Source organism: Callorhinus ursinus, unplaced genomic scaffold (assembly GCF_003265705.2).
Source record: "Callorhinus ursinus isolate GAN/ISIS: 27379988/994484 unplaced genomic scaffold, GSC_fseal_2.0 scaffold1, whole genome shotgun sequence".
NCBI lineage: Eukaryota > Metazoa > Chordata > Mammalia > Carnivora > Otariidae > Callorhinus > Callorhinus ursinus.
Genome location: NW_027397063.1, coordinates 143,714,617 through 143,733,699, shown reverse-complemented (window position 1 = coordinate 143,733,699; position 19,083 = coordinate 143,714,617). Strand labels below are relative to the sequence as shown.

Genomic DNA, 19,083 nt, shown 5'->3' with positions numbered 1-19,083 from the left:
GAAAGGGAAAGTAGGAAGGAAGAAGAGAGCCTGCTCCTGGGGGACTTTCAACTCTCCCCTGCTGCTGCTTGGGAAATGTGTTCTTTCCTTAAGCATTTTCTGGAGCTAATCTGGGCTCCAGGCAGGAGCTCCTCTAGGAATATAAAGGAGGAAGCTAAAGGGGACATCCACTGTCCTTTCCTCTCCCTAGGGGGAAGCAGAGCTCCTGCGTGCTCTCATGGGTAGTCATTAATCATATTTAATTGACTTGAGCATGTAAGACACCACAGATCACTGATTTTTACTGTCTTCGCAAAGACTGATTATCTGTTACTGTTCACCACCAAACATCTCTGGTGCTCTCCTGGGTATCCCTTGCAGAATATTGCAAGTGATTACTGTCAAGATGTAAAATGCACGGAGGCATTTTCTGGTCCATTTTCAAGGCACACATATCCCGAGCAAATTCCATCCTAATTAAGAAATATTGCATTGGATGAGCTGTTTAAAGTACGGTGTCACCTTTGTATTATTTGTTTCACTGCCTTAACATCTTGAATAAATTATTTTCTTTTTGAGCCATGCAAAACCCTTCACCATGAAATGATTTTCATTCAGTTGTTCATTTTATTTTGAATGATTAATTAATTGTTCATCTTCGGTTGTCTTCTCTGCAATATCTCTTGACCAGTAGGATTTAAGGAGATGTGAAAAAATAATTTTAAGTTACAGGAGAAATGACTTCATTGATGTATTAATTATTTTAGTAATAAATTAAATACTTAAAGTTTAATTAATGAGGAAAATAGTGTAGCTCTTTTACCCTAAACAGCATCTAAGTGTTTCTTACCCATTTCTGCTATCAAGAAGAAGAGTTGGCAGGATATTTAATTGAAGAATTTTTTTGAAAGACTTTAAGAAAAAAGTCTTCCTTGATGAATGAATTTCAGCATTAGTGCACTGCAGGAGCAAAGACAACTCAGAACCCCTGGTGTGTCTGCAACAGACACTTCTTCAAAAGATTTAGAGATAGAAAGGGAGGAGAGTAGAAAAACAAAACAGATGTTCAAGGTTCCTGGTCAGTCTGGGCATGCATGAACTTCTTATGTATAAGATATAACCCATTGTGAGTTTCAATTTAGTAAACATTTTAAAGCTTGATTATTCAACTATGGAACAATGAAAAGAACTTGAGGTACAGTCCATGGGCATATGGAAATAAATGAAATGTATGCAGAAAGTGAACCTAATATTTAATAACCTTGAAGTCAGTTTTGTCTGCCATGTTATGTAAGCCTTTTGAACACCCCCTAGAAGGTGAGGCAAGAAACACATGCACAAGGCAAAGAGGGACTTGAAGAAGGTGGTGGGAGAAGAGATTTTTTTTAATATGGCTTCTTCTTTTTTCTCCTTTATTGCTTTCCTCTCCTAATCTACTCATATTTTGGTTTTCCATGCCTTAAAATATACATAGTTGTTGAAAAATAAACATTTTCTCCTCTCGGGAGCTATCCTTACTCTTTTCTCCCTTCCAACCTTGCATTTGGATCCTTTGATGACTCCTCTTAGCCCCACTCAGCACCTTCCTCCATGGGGGAGGATGAGGAAGAGCCAAGTGCCCATGCCCCGTTTCCTTCATATGACTGGGAGATGTAAGTGCTAAGAGCTGGCTGATGCTCTGCCTGAGAGAGGTACTGAATGGAGGTGACCAAACCTCTAGCACAGCCTGGCAGGGTATCAAAGGAGGTAGGGTGGGAGAAAAATACAAGAACAAATCAGGACAACTGAGTACTAAAAATTGAGGCTCTCCTTCAAGAGGTTATACTTTCATCCAAACCATTAGTGCTCATGAGGGAATTTTTAAGTGTTTGAACTCTGTCCCTCATCCCTAAAGGTATTTTCATGTTTCATATTGAATGTGAGAGAAAAGACCAAGGATTGTGTAACATATTTAGTAGCTTCCATTGAATCAAGTCACAGATTTTCCTAAGGGAACAGACTGTTTATTCTTCCTAAAGGACATAGAAATATAAGGCTCATGAATAAATTCCATAATAGTTGTTCTTGTTCTTAATTTTAGGAAGCATCTGATGTATAATGGTAGTAATCTTTAATAGCGTCATGATTTGCCAGAGCATAACTAAAACCTGTTATTACTCTAGGATTCTTTGGGTTTCTATTGTTATAAATTGCCTTACAAAAAAAAAAAGGGAGAAAAAAAATCACTATAAACAAAATGTACAATCAGTTATTTGCCAAATACTGACCCGCGTTCACTCAAGACTCGTTCAGTCTCTTACCCTTGGAAATCCATATTGCCAGACAGAATTAGAATTCATAACAATTCCAGGGGGTTGCAGAACCACAGCTCAACACACTCTAAGTTATCTTTTGTCCCTATGTTATGCTAAGTCAAGAAAACATGATACATGTGTTTCAATAGCAAGATTGAAATAAAAAAGTGTTTCCTATTTGACATGATCAAATCAGAAAATAAAATCACCATTGAAATCACCATTCTCAAATATAAGTGGCTTGTAATTTTATTCTGTGTATGTGATACTTACTTGTAGGCTGGTCCTAGTGTACCTCAGTTTACACTTTCAAGAAGATGATAGAAGAATGGTGAGGAGATGAAAAATTATTCAAGATCAGTAAGCGAGCAGCCTTAATATAAATGAACTGAGGCAGGCAATGTCCAAATCAAGAGACATTTGATTGGAATCTTATTGGAAGTAATTAGAATATTTTCTGCCATTCCCAGTCATTAGAAAGTGACAATAGGTGACATAAACATTATTTTAAATATATTTTCTTTTTTCAGATTGAACATAAATTCTTTTGGATACTGGCTCTGTGCCAATCACTCTGCCAAGTGCTTTGATAGACTTGACCATATTTCGTAATTCCAACCCCTGCTTCTTATAGGCTAGAGATTAGTAGTTTTCACGTCTCACTTGTGTTTCCATTAGGAAAACAATTTGTTAGATATAATAATTATAATTATATATAATTATATAATAATTATAATTATATATTAATTATATATAATTAAATATATATATAATTATATATAAAATTATAATATAATATATAATATAATATAATAATTAAATTAAATAATTAAAACTACCATAAACTTTTTGTTGTGGTAGATGACTGTTTCATTCCCCCCCAATTTTTTAAAGATTATATTTATTTATTTATTTGAGAGAGATTGAGAGTAAGCGATGGGGAGAGAGCCCAAGCCTGGGGAGTGGGGCAGAGGGAGAAGCAGACTCCCCACTGAGCAGGGAGTCTGATGGTGGACTTGATCCCAGGTCCCTGGGATCATGACCTGAGCTAAAGTCAAACGCTTAACCACCTGAGCCACCCAGGTGCCCCTGTTTCATTCACTCTTGTTTCATTTGAAAACACAAAAATTCAGCAACTACAGCAGAACTCAATAGGGATGGTTCAACTCTGGTTTATATGGTAATGGCTCAGGCAGCTTGACTGGGGCTGGAACATCTAAGATGGCCTCGCTCCCATGCCTAGAACGTCGGCATAGCCTGTCCAGTGGGGTGCCGGTCTTCTCCACATGGGCTCTTTCTCCAGCAGGATGGCCTGGACTTCTTTTCCCGGTGGCTGGGTGCTCCTCCTGTGTGAGCAGAAGTGCAAGTCTTCTTACGGACCTGGCTTGCAAGTCTCGGAGTCGCCATTTCTGCCTCATGACATTGGTCAAAGCAAGTCACAGAGCCAGACCAGATTCAAGGACTTGGGGAATCGATTTCACATCTGCATGAGAAGAGTAGCATGCACACACATAGGCCAGGGTGAAGTGTTTGGTGGCCATCTTTACAATCTACTACAATCGTAGTATGTCATAAGATGACCACATATTTTATGATAAAAAGTGTTACTTCGTACACATTTCTCATTCCCTGTGGTTGTTCTCTTTCTTCCACAGATGTCCGTGTATTACTATCCATCTGGTCAGTACCCTACCTCAACCACGCAGCAGTACCGACCCCTGGCCTCCGTTCAGTACAGTGCTCAGAGGGGTCAGCCAATGCCGCAGGCAGCACAACAAGCAGGTACTTGCAGTCTGTTTTCCATGCCCTCCTCTAAACCGGTGATTTTTGCATGTAAATACCTCAGCTGTCCTCTTTGGATGAGTATCCAAGCTTGGCAGTTTAAATCGCCTCATTTCCTTTACCCGGACAAGATAACGGAGCATTGGATTAACTCTGTGTGGAAAAGTAACAGGTACAAGAAGGTGAAGCCCATGTCACTCGAGCACCCCAGACATGCATGCTAAATACAGTCTTCATGAATTATTTTTGGGTCTTCTTAATTTCTTTTAAAGCAGAGTGCCAACCCCATCCTTATCTTCCTAGTTCATACCTTTTTCTTTTCTTTCTTTTTTTTTTTTCATTTTCAACCTGAAGAAATCCTTCCCCTGTTCCTAAGGCTAGGGGACCAAATCAGGTTGTTTCCATGCCATCCTAAAAAGTACTGTTTTTAGAAGAAGGCCCCCGACACTGCAGCCCGTATCCCCGGTGGAACTCTGACTCCATGGCTCACTTTCTCGAGGGCCACACGCCTCCGGCCCAGAGCTTGGCAGCCACTGTGCAGTGGGAAGGGGGGCCGATACACTGTACGAGAGTGAGTAGTAGGTCTCACAGTGAACCGGTCTCTTTCCCTACTGTGTCACACTCCTAATGGCATGCCGGTGCCCAGAGAGCAGCAGGAACCCAGCAGGGCTGAGTGACTTGTGCTAGGGAGAGGCTTGTGTCCTTCCTGCTGACCACTCTGCAGGGGAAACTGCTCATTGCCATGCTGAAGACCGCCTGACTGGGGGACCCTGCCTTCCGTAAGTAGGTTGTGCTAGAGCACGTGCTCCCACTGTCTCCTGAATGGCTGTTCTGCCATCAGATCTCTGTGCTGATTATATGTATATGCATCTGTGATATGAACATATACGTGTGGTGTATATGGGAGATGTACAATTTTTATAAGCAGACAAAAAGCACAGTCCTTGCCAAGAGTTCACACCAAGAACAGATACCCTGAGAATAGGAATGCGGACACGACTAGCATCTCGTCAGATTGGAGAAATGACTCAGTTCCTCTGTACTGCAGATAGGTATAGAGTCTTTGGTTCGGCTCATGGCCTATTTAAAGCCTGTGGGAGAAGAATTAGAGAAATGTTTTGCTGCCAGCCAGACTGTCTTTTGTTTCAACACTGTAATAGTGGAGGAAAAATACACATTGACTTCTGAATTGATTTTACATTTTCATAGTAATAAGAACACAAAAGGGTTTATTTTTTTTTATTTTTTTTAAAGATTTTATTTATTTGAGAGATAGAAGTGGGAGAGGGAGAGGGAGAGGATCTTGAGATCATGACCTGAGTCGAAGGCAGACGCTCAACCGACTGAGCCACCCAGGTGCCCTGAACACAAAAGCGTTTAAAATGATCAATTATTTTAAGAAAATAGTTGGGTAATATTTTCTCTGATTGTTGGAGAATGTTATTATCTCTATCACGTGGTGGTAACTGTGCTATCAATTTAGATATATACTATAGTGATGTGCTGCTTGCATTCCTCCTGCTAATGTTTGTCAGAGAGTTAATTTATGATCTTCTAGCTACTGGTCCAGAGGCCACTGTGAAGTTTTCCTTTTGGTTACCAATGCTTGTAGAAGAAAGGTGCAGATATCTAATGATAATGATTGACCAAATTTTAGTTTACTGCCATTATTTGACAGTTTCCTGAAGAGATATTTCAGCCTTGTGTTCGAGTATAGTTCCTACGCAGGCGTGCAGTTACAAACATTCTGGGACCTACTAAAACCTGAAAACTCTGGGTCTGTGTGAGGGACTGAGACAGTTGGATGAATATGTTCGCTGGGCAACAGTAGATTTAGGACAAGCCTTGGGCTCCCCTTGACCCTTCTCCACTGTCTTCATTGATGAGTGTCAATATTAGCAAGAACACTGTGATATTTTGTTATATTTTTTAAAACACTGTGGGAGAATTTAGGGATGCAGAACCTCCCCCAGTCTCATGGAGACCTAACTGGCTCCAACTACATTCCATGGCAGCCTGGAGACACTGACTTGTCCCATGATCCCGCATCACCATGGAAATGCCAGCCCCAAGGCGAGGTAACAGCATCGCAATTAGGAGGGGTGCATTTTAAAGTAGCACCATATCCAAAACAGAAGTGCTTCAGGTGTCAAGGAGGTGAGTGGAGCTAAGATGGTCTGTGGGGAGTGGGGATATGAGAAAAAGGAATTGATGTGTGAATGATACCCTCCCAGAAGGGACAGCGTCAATATGCACATGAGACCTTTGAGCTCCTACCTTTTGAGACCACCACACCTGGTATGAGCCGAAAATCTCAGTGCAGTTTCCAGCGTGGTGTTGAACTTACTGAAGGTTTGGGAAGACAGTGTCCCCTGACCTCACTAAGAATCACCTCTGCTAACAAAATCCCCAGCCATCCAGCTCATGCCATGGTTCTGTGACAGTACGTGACTACAGCTAGGAGGCCTTTTGCTGAGCTTAGACACTAACAGAGATTTCCCAAAGGGGCAAGGTGGTTATTTGGGGGAGCCACAGTTCCTGGAGGAGCTTGAAGATAGGCCCTCTCTCTCTGTAAAGTGACCTCAGGACAAGGGGTGGTCTGGCACCACCCCACAGTGATGCCCTGAGTCTCAGGGACCTGACCTTCTCCCACCTTCATCTGGTACTGCCTGGCCTGTGTAGAAGTATCTGGTACTGCCTGGCCTGCGTAGAAGTATCTGGTACTGCCTGGCCTGCGTCAGAGTAAACTCCGTATCACAGGGTTAGACATTAGTGTGGAGCAAATTTATCTCAGTTACAACCAAATGAGAGTTTAATCCCAATTTGCTTCTTGACACTGTTCTTAATCTTTATTTAACGGTCGTGAAAAGTATTTCTTCTTTGTCCTACATTCTTGACCAAATTGAAATCTCTGTAAGTCACGACATCTTTCCTAGGCCTTAAAACTACACATAGTGGATTTTTATAAAGGAAATAGGATATTCTACAATTGACTAAATAGGCCTTACCCTGAGGCCCAATAGGGGGACATAAATTCTTCCTCCTGGTGATTTTTTGTACTCTTTACTCTACCAAAGGTGCTAAGCCTCCGAAAGAACTGGTGGGGATTACAAACAAGGGTCATTAATGAATGGTAGATTTGAACAGTGATATTTGGATTTTGTAGCTACATATATGAGGGATATAAAAACCATTAATACAGAAGTGTCTCTAATGGAAAAAAAATATGTTGTCAATTTAACATTATCAGGTAACCCCTATGACCTGAAGCTGCATAGAAAGGCAGTTATCAGGTTCAAGCTAAAAAGACTGGTTTTCAAATCCTTCCAGCTTTGAAAGACTTGGAAGTGAAAATGTCCCACCTGAGAACAGGATTTTTCCATGGATCAAATACTGAAATGGAGTACTGATGAGCAAGCCTTTCATTTCTTTATATTTTAGGCTTACTTAGTAGTCAGTTACCGTATTGCATTTAGTTAATACCTATGTTGCTATGATTTTATTCTGGCTTAAAAACTTTTTGTTTTGTTTTATTTATTTGAGAGAGAGAGCATGAGCAGGATAGAGAGAGAGGGAGAAGCAGACTCCCCGCTGAGCAAGGAGCCCGATGTGCGGCTGGATCCCAGGACCCTGGGATCATGACCTGAGCCAAAGGCAAACGCTTAACTGACTGAGCCACCCAGGCGTCCCTAAAAATGTTTTTAAGGCCACAAACATGTTAGTAGTAACTATAGGCACCATCAGTTAGGTCTCTAAGGGGCTAGTTGCTATGTGAATTATTTACAAACATCACATTTTTTCATCCCCACCACAAATTTACAAGGGAAATAGCTGTGAGCACCCCTGTTCAGAAATAAGTTACCCAGGGTCTCAAGGTTGATCAGATTGGGAGGAGCACCCAGGCTTGCCTGGTTTTAAACCTGTGCATTAATCACTTTATCACAATCACATAATCCTAGTTACTAGTGTTGCCTTTATTTACTGTCATGGATGATCATAGAGAAACGAGCCCCTTGGAACTAAACCTGCAGGCCCGTGTTACGGAGGCAGATAGCACCTAATTAATTATCCAAGCACAACCAGGTTGACTAATAGCAGAACAAATGGGGGAGTCTGGACTTTGGCTCCTGACCAACCACAGGCTTTCATATTCCTTTGCAGTGCTGGTCACTAACGGCAAATGACAGAGCACAGCTGAGACATTTATGTGCGGGTCACATATTGAAAAGAGAGAGAGAGAAAAAAAAAAGAATTCATCTTGGATCTTGTCTCCAACTCTAAATTCCTTTCTCAGTTTGACTAAAAAAGAAATATATGTAGCTTCATTCCCCACTGTCCACAATCTTGCACATGTTCTAAAAGCCACAAAAATGGGCTTGTAAAGTCCTATACGCTTTTGTAAGTGGGCATGTGGGGATGAATAAATCCTGGTTTTGGTATCAGAATAATAATGGCCTCATAAAATGAATTGGGAAGTGTTCCTTTTTCTTCTGTTTTTTGGAAGGAATTGTGTAAAAATGGTGCCGAATTAAATGTTTGATAGAATCCTCCAGTGACCCTCTCTGGGCCTGGGGATTTCCAGAAGCATTATTTTTTTTACTTTTTACATGAATATAATTCCTAGAGCTTTTAATTATGAAATTGTTATGGTTACAAGAGTATTCAGATGATCTGTCTCATCTTTGCTGAGTTTTGGTCCTTTGTGGTCATTGAGGAATTGGCTCATTTCTTCTAAGTTGCTGGATTTATGAGTGAAAAGTTATTAGTGGTATTTCTTTATTATCCTTTGAATGGCTGCAGGATATGTTGGGATATCCTGTTTGTTTGTTTGTTTGTTTGTTTGTTTTCTTACTATTGGTGATTTTTACATTCTCCCTTCTCAGTTTTGTAAGTCTTGCTAGATTTATCAATTTTATTGAACTTTTCAAGGAACTACCACCTTGTTACATTGATTTCTCTATTTTATTGTTTCGGTTTCATTGATTTCTGTTCTTATCTTTTTATTTTCTTCTTTCTGCACACATTTGCTTTATTTTGTTCTACTTTATGTAGTTTCTTGAGGTAGGAAGTGAGATTACAGATTTAGGACATTTTCTCTTTTTTAATGCAAGCATACTTAGTGCTATAGGTTTCCTTCATAGCCTTGCTTTAACAATGTGCCCCATATTTTTATGGGGCTTTATTTCCATTTCATTCATTTGTGTATATATATATATATATATATATATTTTTATTTTCTGTGAGATTTCCTCCTTGATCTATGGATTATTTAGAGGTGTTTTGTTTAATACCCAAGTGTTTGGAGGTTTCCCTGTTGTATTTCTGTCATTGATTCTAGACTGATTCCATTACAATTAAAGAACATCTCTGTATGATTTCAACTCTTAGAAGATTGTTGAGGTTGGTTTTATGGACCAGGATATGGTCTAACTTGCTGAATATTCCATAAGCTCTTGAAAACAACTGGGTACTCTGCTGTTGTTTGGTGGCAATGTTGTAGACATGTCAATTAAAATCCTGTCAGTTTATTTTGCTGTTCAGATCTTCTATACTTTTGATGATTTTCTGCTTACTAGTTCTATCCGTGGCTAAGGGGTGATATTCACAACTCCAATTATAAGACTTCCTATAGTCCTGACATAAATCTTAAAGCAAAGATTACCCTCAGTTTCCCTGGAGTCCAAGGATGTGGGGGAAACTTTGAAGTTATTCAAAGCATGTTATCATTTGTTGTTGTTGTTTTTTTCCTCAAATAATTAAGACATGTTTGATTCCCTAAAAAACGTTAGAAACATTCCATAAAAATAGTCCAGAAGGTAAGGCCCTATGACCAATGAGGTTTGGGTAAGCTGTTCCCACACACTGTTGCCTATATCCCTTATGTGCCAGGCTTCCAACACTTTGCTTAATGCCAATGATATTACTCTAGGTTTAGGTAGAAGAATAACGTAGATTACTGTTTACAACAGGCGGTCCAACAGTGCTGCTTTCCTGATAGCTCAGGAGAACCTGGATTCTTAAATGCCATGAAAGTAGAATGGCCGCAGAGCAGAGCAGGAAGGGGGAAACACAATACTTGAGGGAACCCTTCATTCAGTTAATTTATAACTGCAGCATCCTTTGGGGTAGATTCTGAAAACTCTGGAGATGCTGCTTACCTCTGTTTTTTAAATCCCTTTCCTGCCTCCCTCCTCCACTCCCAGCCATCTGCTGAATGCTTCATTTTGGGTAAAAACCAGTTTCATAGTACAATTTCCGTGAAAATGTTTTACTTTTCAAATTATAGCTCAGAAAGAAACCATGAAAAAGAAGTCTTAAATAATGCATCATATTGCAAAAACCCATGCAGCTTTTGTGGGGCTTCCTTAAGCCTATTTAGTTTACTTCTGCTCCGGTCCTGTCAGGGCTCTGGGTGGGGTAAATGACGAACCAACTCGGCCTGGCAAAGCAGAGCTGGAATCCTTGCAGGAGACAATGATGGAGGTCTTCAAAATTGTTTGAGCTGCTTGATTCACTCTTTCACTTATATTTAACATAAGCCTCACTTGGACTCTCTCTTACACTCTGCCAAACAGCCATCATGAGGTATGAATAGTAGACTCAGAATTTAAATGCTCAGTTTGGTTAAATGAGGAAACTGAGGAAGGTCAGCCTCCTGCCTGGTGTGGCATCTTTCTTGTCAGAGCCAGAAAGGGGGGTGGGGGGCTTCTAGTACCTCAGTCTTCACAGATTCATGGACAAACACAGGTTTCAGAAACCCAGCAGGCTTACTCAGTGTGAACCAAGTCTGACTTGTGAGATTCTGTCCTTGGATATTTGAACTTAGTACCACATGCAGGTTATAAGGAGAGCATGCAAACAGAAAACTTGGGAGATGTGTTATCACCCCTCCCCCTTCATAAGACAGAAATTGGAGCTTCGACCCCCTCAGAGTATCATCTTTCTCTGTCCTGTTAGAGAAGACAGAAACAAGCCTTGCAACAGGCTTCGTGTTGTCCAGTTTATCAAAGAGAAGAAGGATGGATGCAGATAAAGAACATTTGCAATGAATTCAAAATATATGTAAATAAAGAGCATACAGAAGAACACCGAAGGAAGAGAAAATCAGGTCAGGGAATGTAGATCCTGTTTGTTTTATTTTGCTAACTGATGATAGGATAACAGCCTAATCCAGGAATCTTTAGGGACACTCTGACCTTTAGGATATAGATTGCATTGATTCAAACCTCCATTCTCCAGATGCAGAAAACCTTTTGTGTGTAGGGAGTTCTTCACTGAGGACTTGTATGATTGGAGGGTTCAGCCTGTCAGAAACACTAGCTGTATAACAGGCCATTGGATTTTTCCATGCCTCTCTGGATTCCTGAGAAGAGCTTGTAAATGCCATTCTCAGCCCCTCCCATGTTGTGGGTGTTTGAGGGAGGGTTACTGTAGCCAGGGCTCCCTAAACTTTAATAGGCATATATACTACCTAAGATCTTGATCAGATGGCATATTTTGACACAGTAGTTCTGGGGTGAGTCCTGAGATTCTACATTTCGAGCACATTTGAGCACATTCCCAGGGGATGCTAGTGCTAATGGCCTGCCATCTGGAGAACAATGTCATAGATAGCAAATTTTTGATCATGGCTGGCCTATGTATAAGCTGTAGCAAAAGGAAGGAACCTACACAAATTCACTCTTTGATTTGACATTATTTATATTTTAGGCAAAAATTAATACTTCGTAGTTAGCATCTGACTCTTTTTTTATTATTTCATATGTTTTTATGTTTTTATTTTTTTATTATGTTATGTTAATCACCATACATTACATCATTAGTTTTTGATGTAGTGTTTCATAGTTCACTGTTTGCATATAACACTCAGTGCTCCACGTAGAACGTGCCCTCTTTAATACCCACCACCAGGCTAACCCATCCCCCCACCCCCTCCCCTCTAGAACCCTCAGTTTGTTTCTCAGAGTCCATAGTCTCTCATGGTTCGTCTCCCCCTCCGATTTCCCCACTTCATTCTATCTTCTTCTTCTTCTTCTTTTTTTTTTTTTTACATATAACATATTATTTGTTTCAGAGGTACAGGTCTCTGATTCAACAGTCTTGCACAATTCACAGCGCTAATGAATTATATTTAGAATTAGTGCATTAATGTTTACAGATCCAAATTTTGAGATAGAAAGTAAATACAGCATGATTCCACAACACAACAGGGACTCAGAAGTGTTGAAAGAATGAATAATATGTGTACCTCTTTTCAAGTTAGCATGAACACGGAGGGTTAGGTGGCTGTGTGTATGTGCTGGGGTGTGTATGAGAGAGAGAGGAAAGAATGTGTGAAGATTGAAAAGACTAAACGGAAACCTCTCAGTCTCCATCTCAAATATGAGTAAGAGCAAAAGTGTAGTTAAATGGTATGAAGTCAGATAGAGAGACAGCCTAACAAACGAATCCACAGCAACAAACAAATACACACCTTTTTCAAAGTTCAGACACTTGCCCAAGAATAGGTCACAGACCCTTTGGGCCGCTTTCAGGGGGATAGTATGTTTGGATTTGTGTATGCTTAGAAATTTATGAATTTTTATAAATTTAAAGGAATAATGTTCCCATCAACACTCATTTCAACAGATTAGTTTTGAAATTGTTCAGATGGCAAGGAGTAACCACACCCTGAAAACTGCTCATAGGACCGTCTGTTCAAGGCAACTCCTTTCTTCAATCACTTAGCTCCCTTTTGAGTTTTTAACAAAGGAATGGACTCGGTGGCGTTTCTGGCAGGAAAATGTCATTATCTACGACACGTGTATATTTGAAAATAGACCAAAGCCACAGCTCCTTTCCTGATAGGCCTGCATGGAAGTTCAATAAACAGTGATATATTTAGCTTTTTTCTTCTTGTAGTAGTACTATTTTTGTTGTGATAGAATATTGTTCATAATAACATCTCCTAGTAGGAAAAAAGATTATTATCTCTTTAATGTTGTTCTGAAACACATTTGGGATGGGGCAAAATGTACTTTAATGGAGTCTATAAATTTATTTAACCAGAGCACTTGTGTAAAGTTGACAGTGAATCCTGTATTTTCAGCTTGACTTATTAAGCAGTGTCAATGCAACTAAGAGGAGTTTTATCTTTGAAAAAGATCTCTTTCTTCGCTCTTATGGTATTCCTCCTCTTGACTTTCTTCCTTTGGGGAATGGGTGGAGATAGGAGGAAGGACCATCAGAGCTAAAGAAAGAATTTGGAATACCACTGTGACCAATAAGATATATTAATTTCTAGACAGTGGGATTTTCTTTTTTAGTCTTAAAACGCCTTCTCCAAACTTGATGGTTTTAAAAAAGATTTGTCTAGTTATCCTATGTATAATTTACATATATTTTAATGCTTAAAGCCTTAATAATCCCTCTATATATTTTTAAATACATTTTTAAAAATGTATAACCAATAGTCACTCAGAGAAGCAATGCAGAAATTGTTGCACTTGACCACCTTGAGGAAGCCATGGGTACCTTGGGTGTCTGCATTATTATGTTACTAAAAGCAGAGGGGGTCGATTATCAAAGAGTTACATGAGGCTTTACTTGTCTGGTTTCTGTTAACATCAGTGGAAGTCACATGGATAAATCCTCACGGAACATGCTGTTCTAAAAATATGAGTCTGGGAAAGGTTTCTATGGAAATGTTCATGTGTTTCTTTCATTAATTGGCCTAATTATTCCATTTACAGAAATGGGAATGAGAAGTATTAAGACGGGGTTATGAGAAAGGTTAACATTATTAGGAGCAATAATAGGAATCATGCTATTTTTAGATCTGAAAGCCTTACAGGTAACCAAAACAATACAGATGGCCAGGTTCTCTCTGTCCCCTAGGTGGTTATATAGTAAAATGGATTTATTCAACATGTTTCTGAGAGTTGCTTTAGCACTTTGCATTTTATGTAGCTTTTCGTGTTTATCTACTCATTTGTTATGCAGTTAAGCACTACTGGTGTGGTTAGGATTTCTGCTTTTCTACAAAGATAGGGAGTAAGATAGATCATAGCAGTATCGTTTATTTTTTGTATTATGCAACCAAAAGTAGAAGCAGTAGTTTGTTAGAGAAAAGAAAGATTTGGTTTAGAGATGGCAAGGAAAGAAAGGTGGCAAGAAAAACATACCAATTATGTGTTTTTATTTCCAAAATTCTAACATTCATGCACAGCTTTCCTAAGAGAGAATCTGAACTCTAGAAAAATCTAAAGAACCCAAACTACTAGTTCCAAGTGGTCAGCTTTACCCGATAGTTTCACTGAACTAAATGAAGAGAAGTTAGGATATTTTGTGGCATATGCAGTCTTTGTCCATCCTTTTAATTTTCTCCCCCTTTTCTTTCTTGTTAATTTGTTGCAATTTTTTCCAATTTCGTGTTACTGCAGCCAACTTTGCCTTCATCTATAAATCGCCTTATTTTTCAGTCCCTCCTTTCTTTGGAAGCACTTTTTTTTCAGCTTTTCATGGTATTCATTGATTTTCCATCTCCAAATCTGACTTCTCATTTTATTTACTTTCTATCTTTAATTCCCTGGACCTCTCTCTTTCCTACTCTTTTTTTTTTTTGTTTTGTTTCTTTCTCTTTATAATAAACATACTTTTCACTCTAAACTCTGGGTGATTTTCATACCAGGCTTTAGTTGTCTGCATTTCTTCTCTTTTAATTTATTAAACTTATTTCTTTCCATTCCACACACTCCTTTCCATTATGAGATAGGACACCTAATACCTCCAGAGATATTCATGATCCAACATGCCAATGATTAAGGAGAATGTGCTGGGTTTTCCCCACCTTCTGAACAGAGAACATCAAGAGTACTAAACTGTCTTCTCTCCACCTTGCTGTCCTTAGAGCCAGCATAAAGTTACCCTCAGGGTTGGTTACTTCAAACTTGGAAAATTGTAGTGATAAAAAAGTGAAGAGCATCTTGAAGGATGTTATTTTTATTTTGTTTCCCAAATTCAATGATGCAGTGGTGCCCACAGGAAAATTGTCAGGCTTTTGGATGATGTTTAAATTTGTCATTTCCAAGGGGCTCACTATTGCTTAGACATTTTGCTGTTCCTTCTTTGAAAAGAGAGCAGTGTACAAACCATTAAATTTAAAGGACACGACCTCAGAAGTCAGCAGCCCTAAAATGTGCTGTTTTCTGAAATTCTTTCTTCTTTCCACTGTCTTCAGATGTGACTGCTTTTTGTAGGGACACAAATGGATATTCAGTAAAACCAATCTGCATGGACTCACACATGCTAGTTTTTGCCCCTTCCCCAGACCATCAGCATAAGAACAGACTCTCATCACTCCCTTCAGTCCTGAAATGCCATGGGCCATCCTGTCCACATGAGTGGTTCATGAACATTTTAGTTCAGAGCCAAGTAGCAATCTCTATAACCCAGGAAGGCCACAAGATTGTCTGAGCCTAGGAGAAGTAGTATAATTCTAGAAGAAACACAATGACTCACACAACCTCTTTAGAGTCTGGGCGGTGGAGGGCCGGGGGGGGGGTCACATGCTTACAAGTAGGGTCGCTAATTGATTCAGCTGTTACAGCATGATTCCATGGCACAGGCATTTCTGCACATCTGTTCATTGGAAGAGCATGTCAGCAGCATGCAGTAGTCTTCACACTTAAGCTCTCATCCAAATCCTTTAAGCTGCCCGGGGCCTGCCTCTGTGGTCTCTCCCAGGTGCTATTCCCAGTTGCCCGCTGACCCTCCCTGGCTGCCGTGATGGTTTCGATGCCCTGCAAGGACTGCCACCAATCCCTAATGACTTGCTGACATCTTCTTCCTGATCCCCTCACCATTTCCTTGAAGGCACCTAGAGACTCATTATAATTGAATTTTTAACATTCTCCCAAATGCTCTTACTCTTGTGTTTTACTTTTATTTTTGCATTAGGTCCAGCACTGCACTTTTCATGAGCCCTGTGGGTCATAATTGTTTTGAGAATAAGAAATTAGTAGCAGGAAGAGGGGCCAGAATGAGCCCCAAATGCACTTTGCAGAATGCAGGGTAGTGCAGTGGAGTATACATCCCAATTTATTCTAAGAGCATGCAGTCAAATTTGCCGAGCCAGCTCTGAGCAGGCATTCCATGCACTGTTTTCCAACAGTAGCAACTCATCAACCAATATCACTCTAATTACTCACCTAGGCACAGAGGGTGTTAAGCAGACTGTGTGGTATTACATACACTGCGGAGATCAGAAAGCTTGAGGCGCTCTTCAGTGCATCTTGATGGACACTTCGATTTCCCCAGTTGAGACTAACTAGATCTATCTGGTCAGAAAGGCTCAGCTCCTACTGCGGAGGTGACTTAAACAGAACAATCCAAAGTATAAATCAGAGACAAAAGTTCTGCCTTGCTGAAAATCATGGCAAGAATTAGGAGGAAGAGAAGATTGTTTTAGTGGGCAACTTTTGTAGTTTTCTTATGCATATATAACTTTTATAAACTGTCAAAACAACACAGTACTTGCAGTAAAGGATGTTTTAAAAAAGACGCAAAAAACTCCGTACCAACACGATAATGGATTATTTTTGCCTCTTCTTTTTCTACCTTTGAGCTTATGTATGTACACATGATCGACACATACATGTATTGCAATCATAGATCATGCCACTTTTTTATTAATATAACATTTTTACTCACTCAAAACTCATTTTACACTTGCATGTAAACTGAGTCTTCTGACATTTCTGTGACATGGTCTTTTTTAGAAGTAAAATTGTATGTGCAGGTGACAAGCATATTTACATAAAAAATTCTAAACAGTGTACAAAACAACTACTAGAACTCATTAGGGAATTTAACAGTATTGCAGAATATAAGGACAATATACATAAATCAATATTTAATATACAATATTTTCTATACTGGCAGAAAACAAATGGAAAATTTAAAATTCAATTTGGAATAGTGTGTGACACAATTTTAATAGCAATGAAGGCAATCACCCTGCTCCCAACCTTGTAGGTCCAAAGGGCCCACGGCATTGCCTCAGTCACTGGGAAGCACTCACAGTGAGCCCCAAACACCCCACAGAGTCTTCTAGAATAATAACAATTACAACACGAAATGTTTCCCAAAGCAGTCCTTCATTCCTGGTTTCTCCTTCAAAGAAAAAGTATGTAAGCGGTGGGGGGGAGGGGAGACTAAAGCTTTCACATCTCTCATTTATCTATCTTATTTAACTTCCATATCCAACAAATATTTCATAATAAACTGTTGTTACCGGCTTGCTGCTCTTCTCCCCAAGCAGGGAGGACTCCACAGAAGTTTCAGGGTATTTTTCCACCTTCTGTCAAGCGCTTTTGTCTTTTTAATTTCCCATTGTTAAAAGTGATACAATTCAAGGAGCTCACGCTCTTTGAGTTGGAGTCTACCTCAAGTGCCTCTACGAACATGCCACACAAAGGAGTCGGTTTCCTTGGCAACAGGAATGTGGTAAAAAATAAAAATCCATGGAAACACTTGCTCCCTACCTCCTTCCCTAGTGCCCCTCAGCACTGCTGTTTGCCAGGCACAGAAACTACAATGGAGACAAGAGTCCCTGCTCTTGATCAACTAGCCATTGAGGTGCCATTACCAACCCTTTGCTCTGTTTTCCCATCAGTGAAAACAGTTCAGCTGTGAAATGGGCCTTTTCTCATTATTGCCTTTAGCTGGTCTTTTTTTAACCATTTAAAAAAGAGAAAGGGGAAACTGGGTTTTAAGAAATGTGTGTGTGTGTGTGTGTGTGTGTGTGTGTGTGTGTGTGTGTCTGTGTGTGTGTGAATGTGATTGTCCTAATGAACCGAATTTAAATGACTGGTAGCACTTACTTTTACATTTATTTTCAGTCTCTGAAATTTGCATCAAAGGTATTTTTAAATCTCTGGCAGAACATAATGGCATGTTTGGTGACTGCTGTGAAAATTAATGTATTAATTTGGCAAAACTCATGACATACTTATTAAGTATACTTCTAAATAAGCTCCCATAAGCCCAAAATGCCTTTCTGCCCACTATTGAAAACAGTAAGGCAAATAGAGACCTGTGAATTTATAGATAGGTAATCTATGAAGTCTAATTTCAGACACGCCATTCAGCAAGTATGGGGATTAACCAATGTGATTTTTAGTCCTGAGCTCTCACTGTGCCCCAGGATAGCAATAAGACCATATCGGGAGCCAAAGCTCTACCTCTTCCAATCCACTTTATCCCTCTTCTCTGTATCATTTTCCTTCTCAGGACAATGAAAGAGAAGATGAATACTGTACAGTTGTTGATTTCTAAATTATTCCGCTGCTGGGCTGGTCAGTTATTCAAGGATTTTCAGTGTACCATAGGCTTTCGCATCCTTTTCTGGATGGATCATTGAGCCACCTGTTCTGCTTGGAACTTTAGGAATTTAAGAGTTTGCCAGTAGTTTAGCCTCTTATTCAGGCACCAGTCTTCAGCACAAGTAACAAAGCTCAGAGAATTAGTATCTGCTTTGTTTGTGAATGGGGGGGGTGGTGTAAACAACTGACATTTTTTTCTGACAGTTATGGGGTCTAGAAGTCCAAGGTCAAGTTTGTCGGCAGCTTTGGTTTCTTCTGAGGCCTCTTTTCCTTGCTTTGCAGAAATCTGCCTATTCTTTTCAAACTGAAGAGTTGAAGAAAGATAGTAAGGTGGAAAACTGATGTGCTTTGCCAAAGCGTTCTTGTAATGCTGTCAACAAATACTAGCACGTTGGAGTGTTTTACCGCCAGCTAGAATTAACCAGAACAGAAACAGCATTTCTGTGTTCCTTCTCATTTTGAGCCACTCTAATGTTGCAGAAATTACATTATACCTTCAGGAACTAGATGGCATATATTAAACATCACATTGTATCTGTGTGTGTTTATAAATGGAGATTAAAAACCTAAAAAAGGACATGCGGGGGTTTATTCAAGAGACTGCGAGAAAACAGTAAAAAGACACCAAAACCTTTCTTTCTTGTTCTTTTTTTCTTCCCTTTGTG

At 39.7% G+C, this 19,083-nt stretch overlaps 1 protein-coding gene and 1 long non-coding RNA gene across 22 annotated transcripts in view; one reads left to right on the top strand and one right to left on the bottom strand.

The window, feature by feature from the left end:
• The window catches only part of ARPP21 (cAMP regulated phosphoprotein 21), a 153,797-nt gene that overhangs the window by 99,615 nt on the left and 35,099 nt on the right, over window positions 1-19,083 (top strand). For 19 of the 20 annotated variants that reach the window (XM_073902226.1, XM_073902222.1, XM_073902234.1 and 16 more), the window contains one exon: window positions 3,929-4,055. In XM_073902226.1, the coding sequence (XP_073758327.1) occupies window positions 3,929-4,055 (127 nt within the window). Of the gene's footprint in view, window positions 1-3,579; window positions 3,672-3,928; window positions 4,056-19,083 lie in introns of those variants that run through there. The other variant, XM_073902297.1, reaches the window with a different exon arrangement.
• Window positions 584-17,594, bottom strand: LOC141374346 (uncharacterized). 2 transcript variants are annotated; one of them, XR_012381125.1, is made up of 3 exons: window positions 17,329-17,594; window positions 16,244-16,458; window positions 584-661 (listed from the first exon to the last, which is right to left on the bottom strand). It is a non-coding gene; the product is annotated as an uncharacterized lncRNA (long non-coding RNA). The 2 variants fall into 2 exon arrangements; XR_012381126.1 differs by lacking the exon at window positions 584-661 and adding an exon at window positions 15,091-15,282.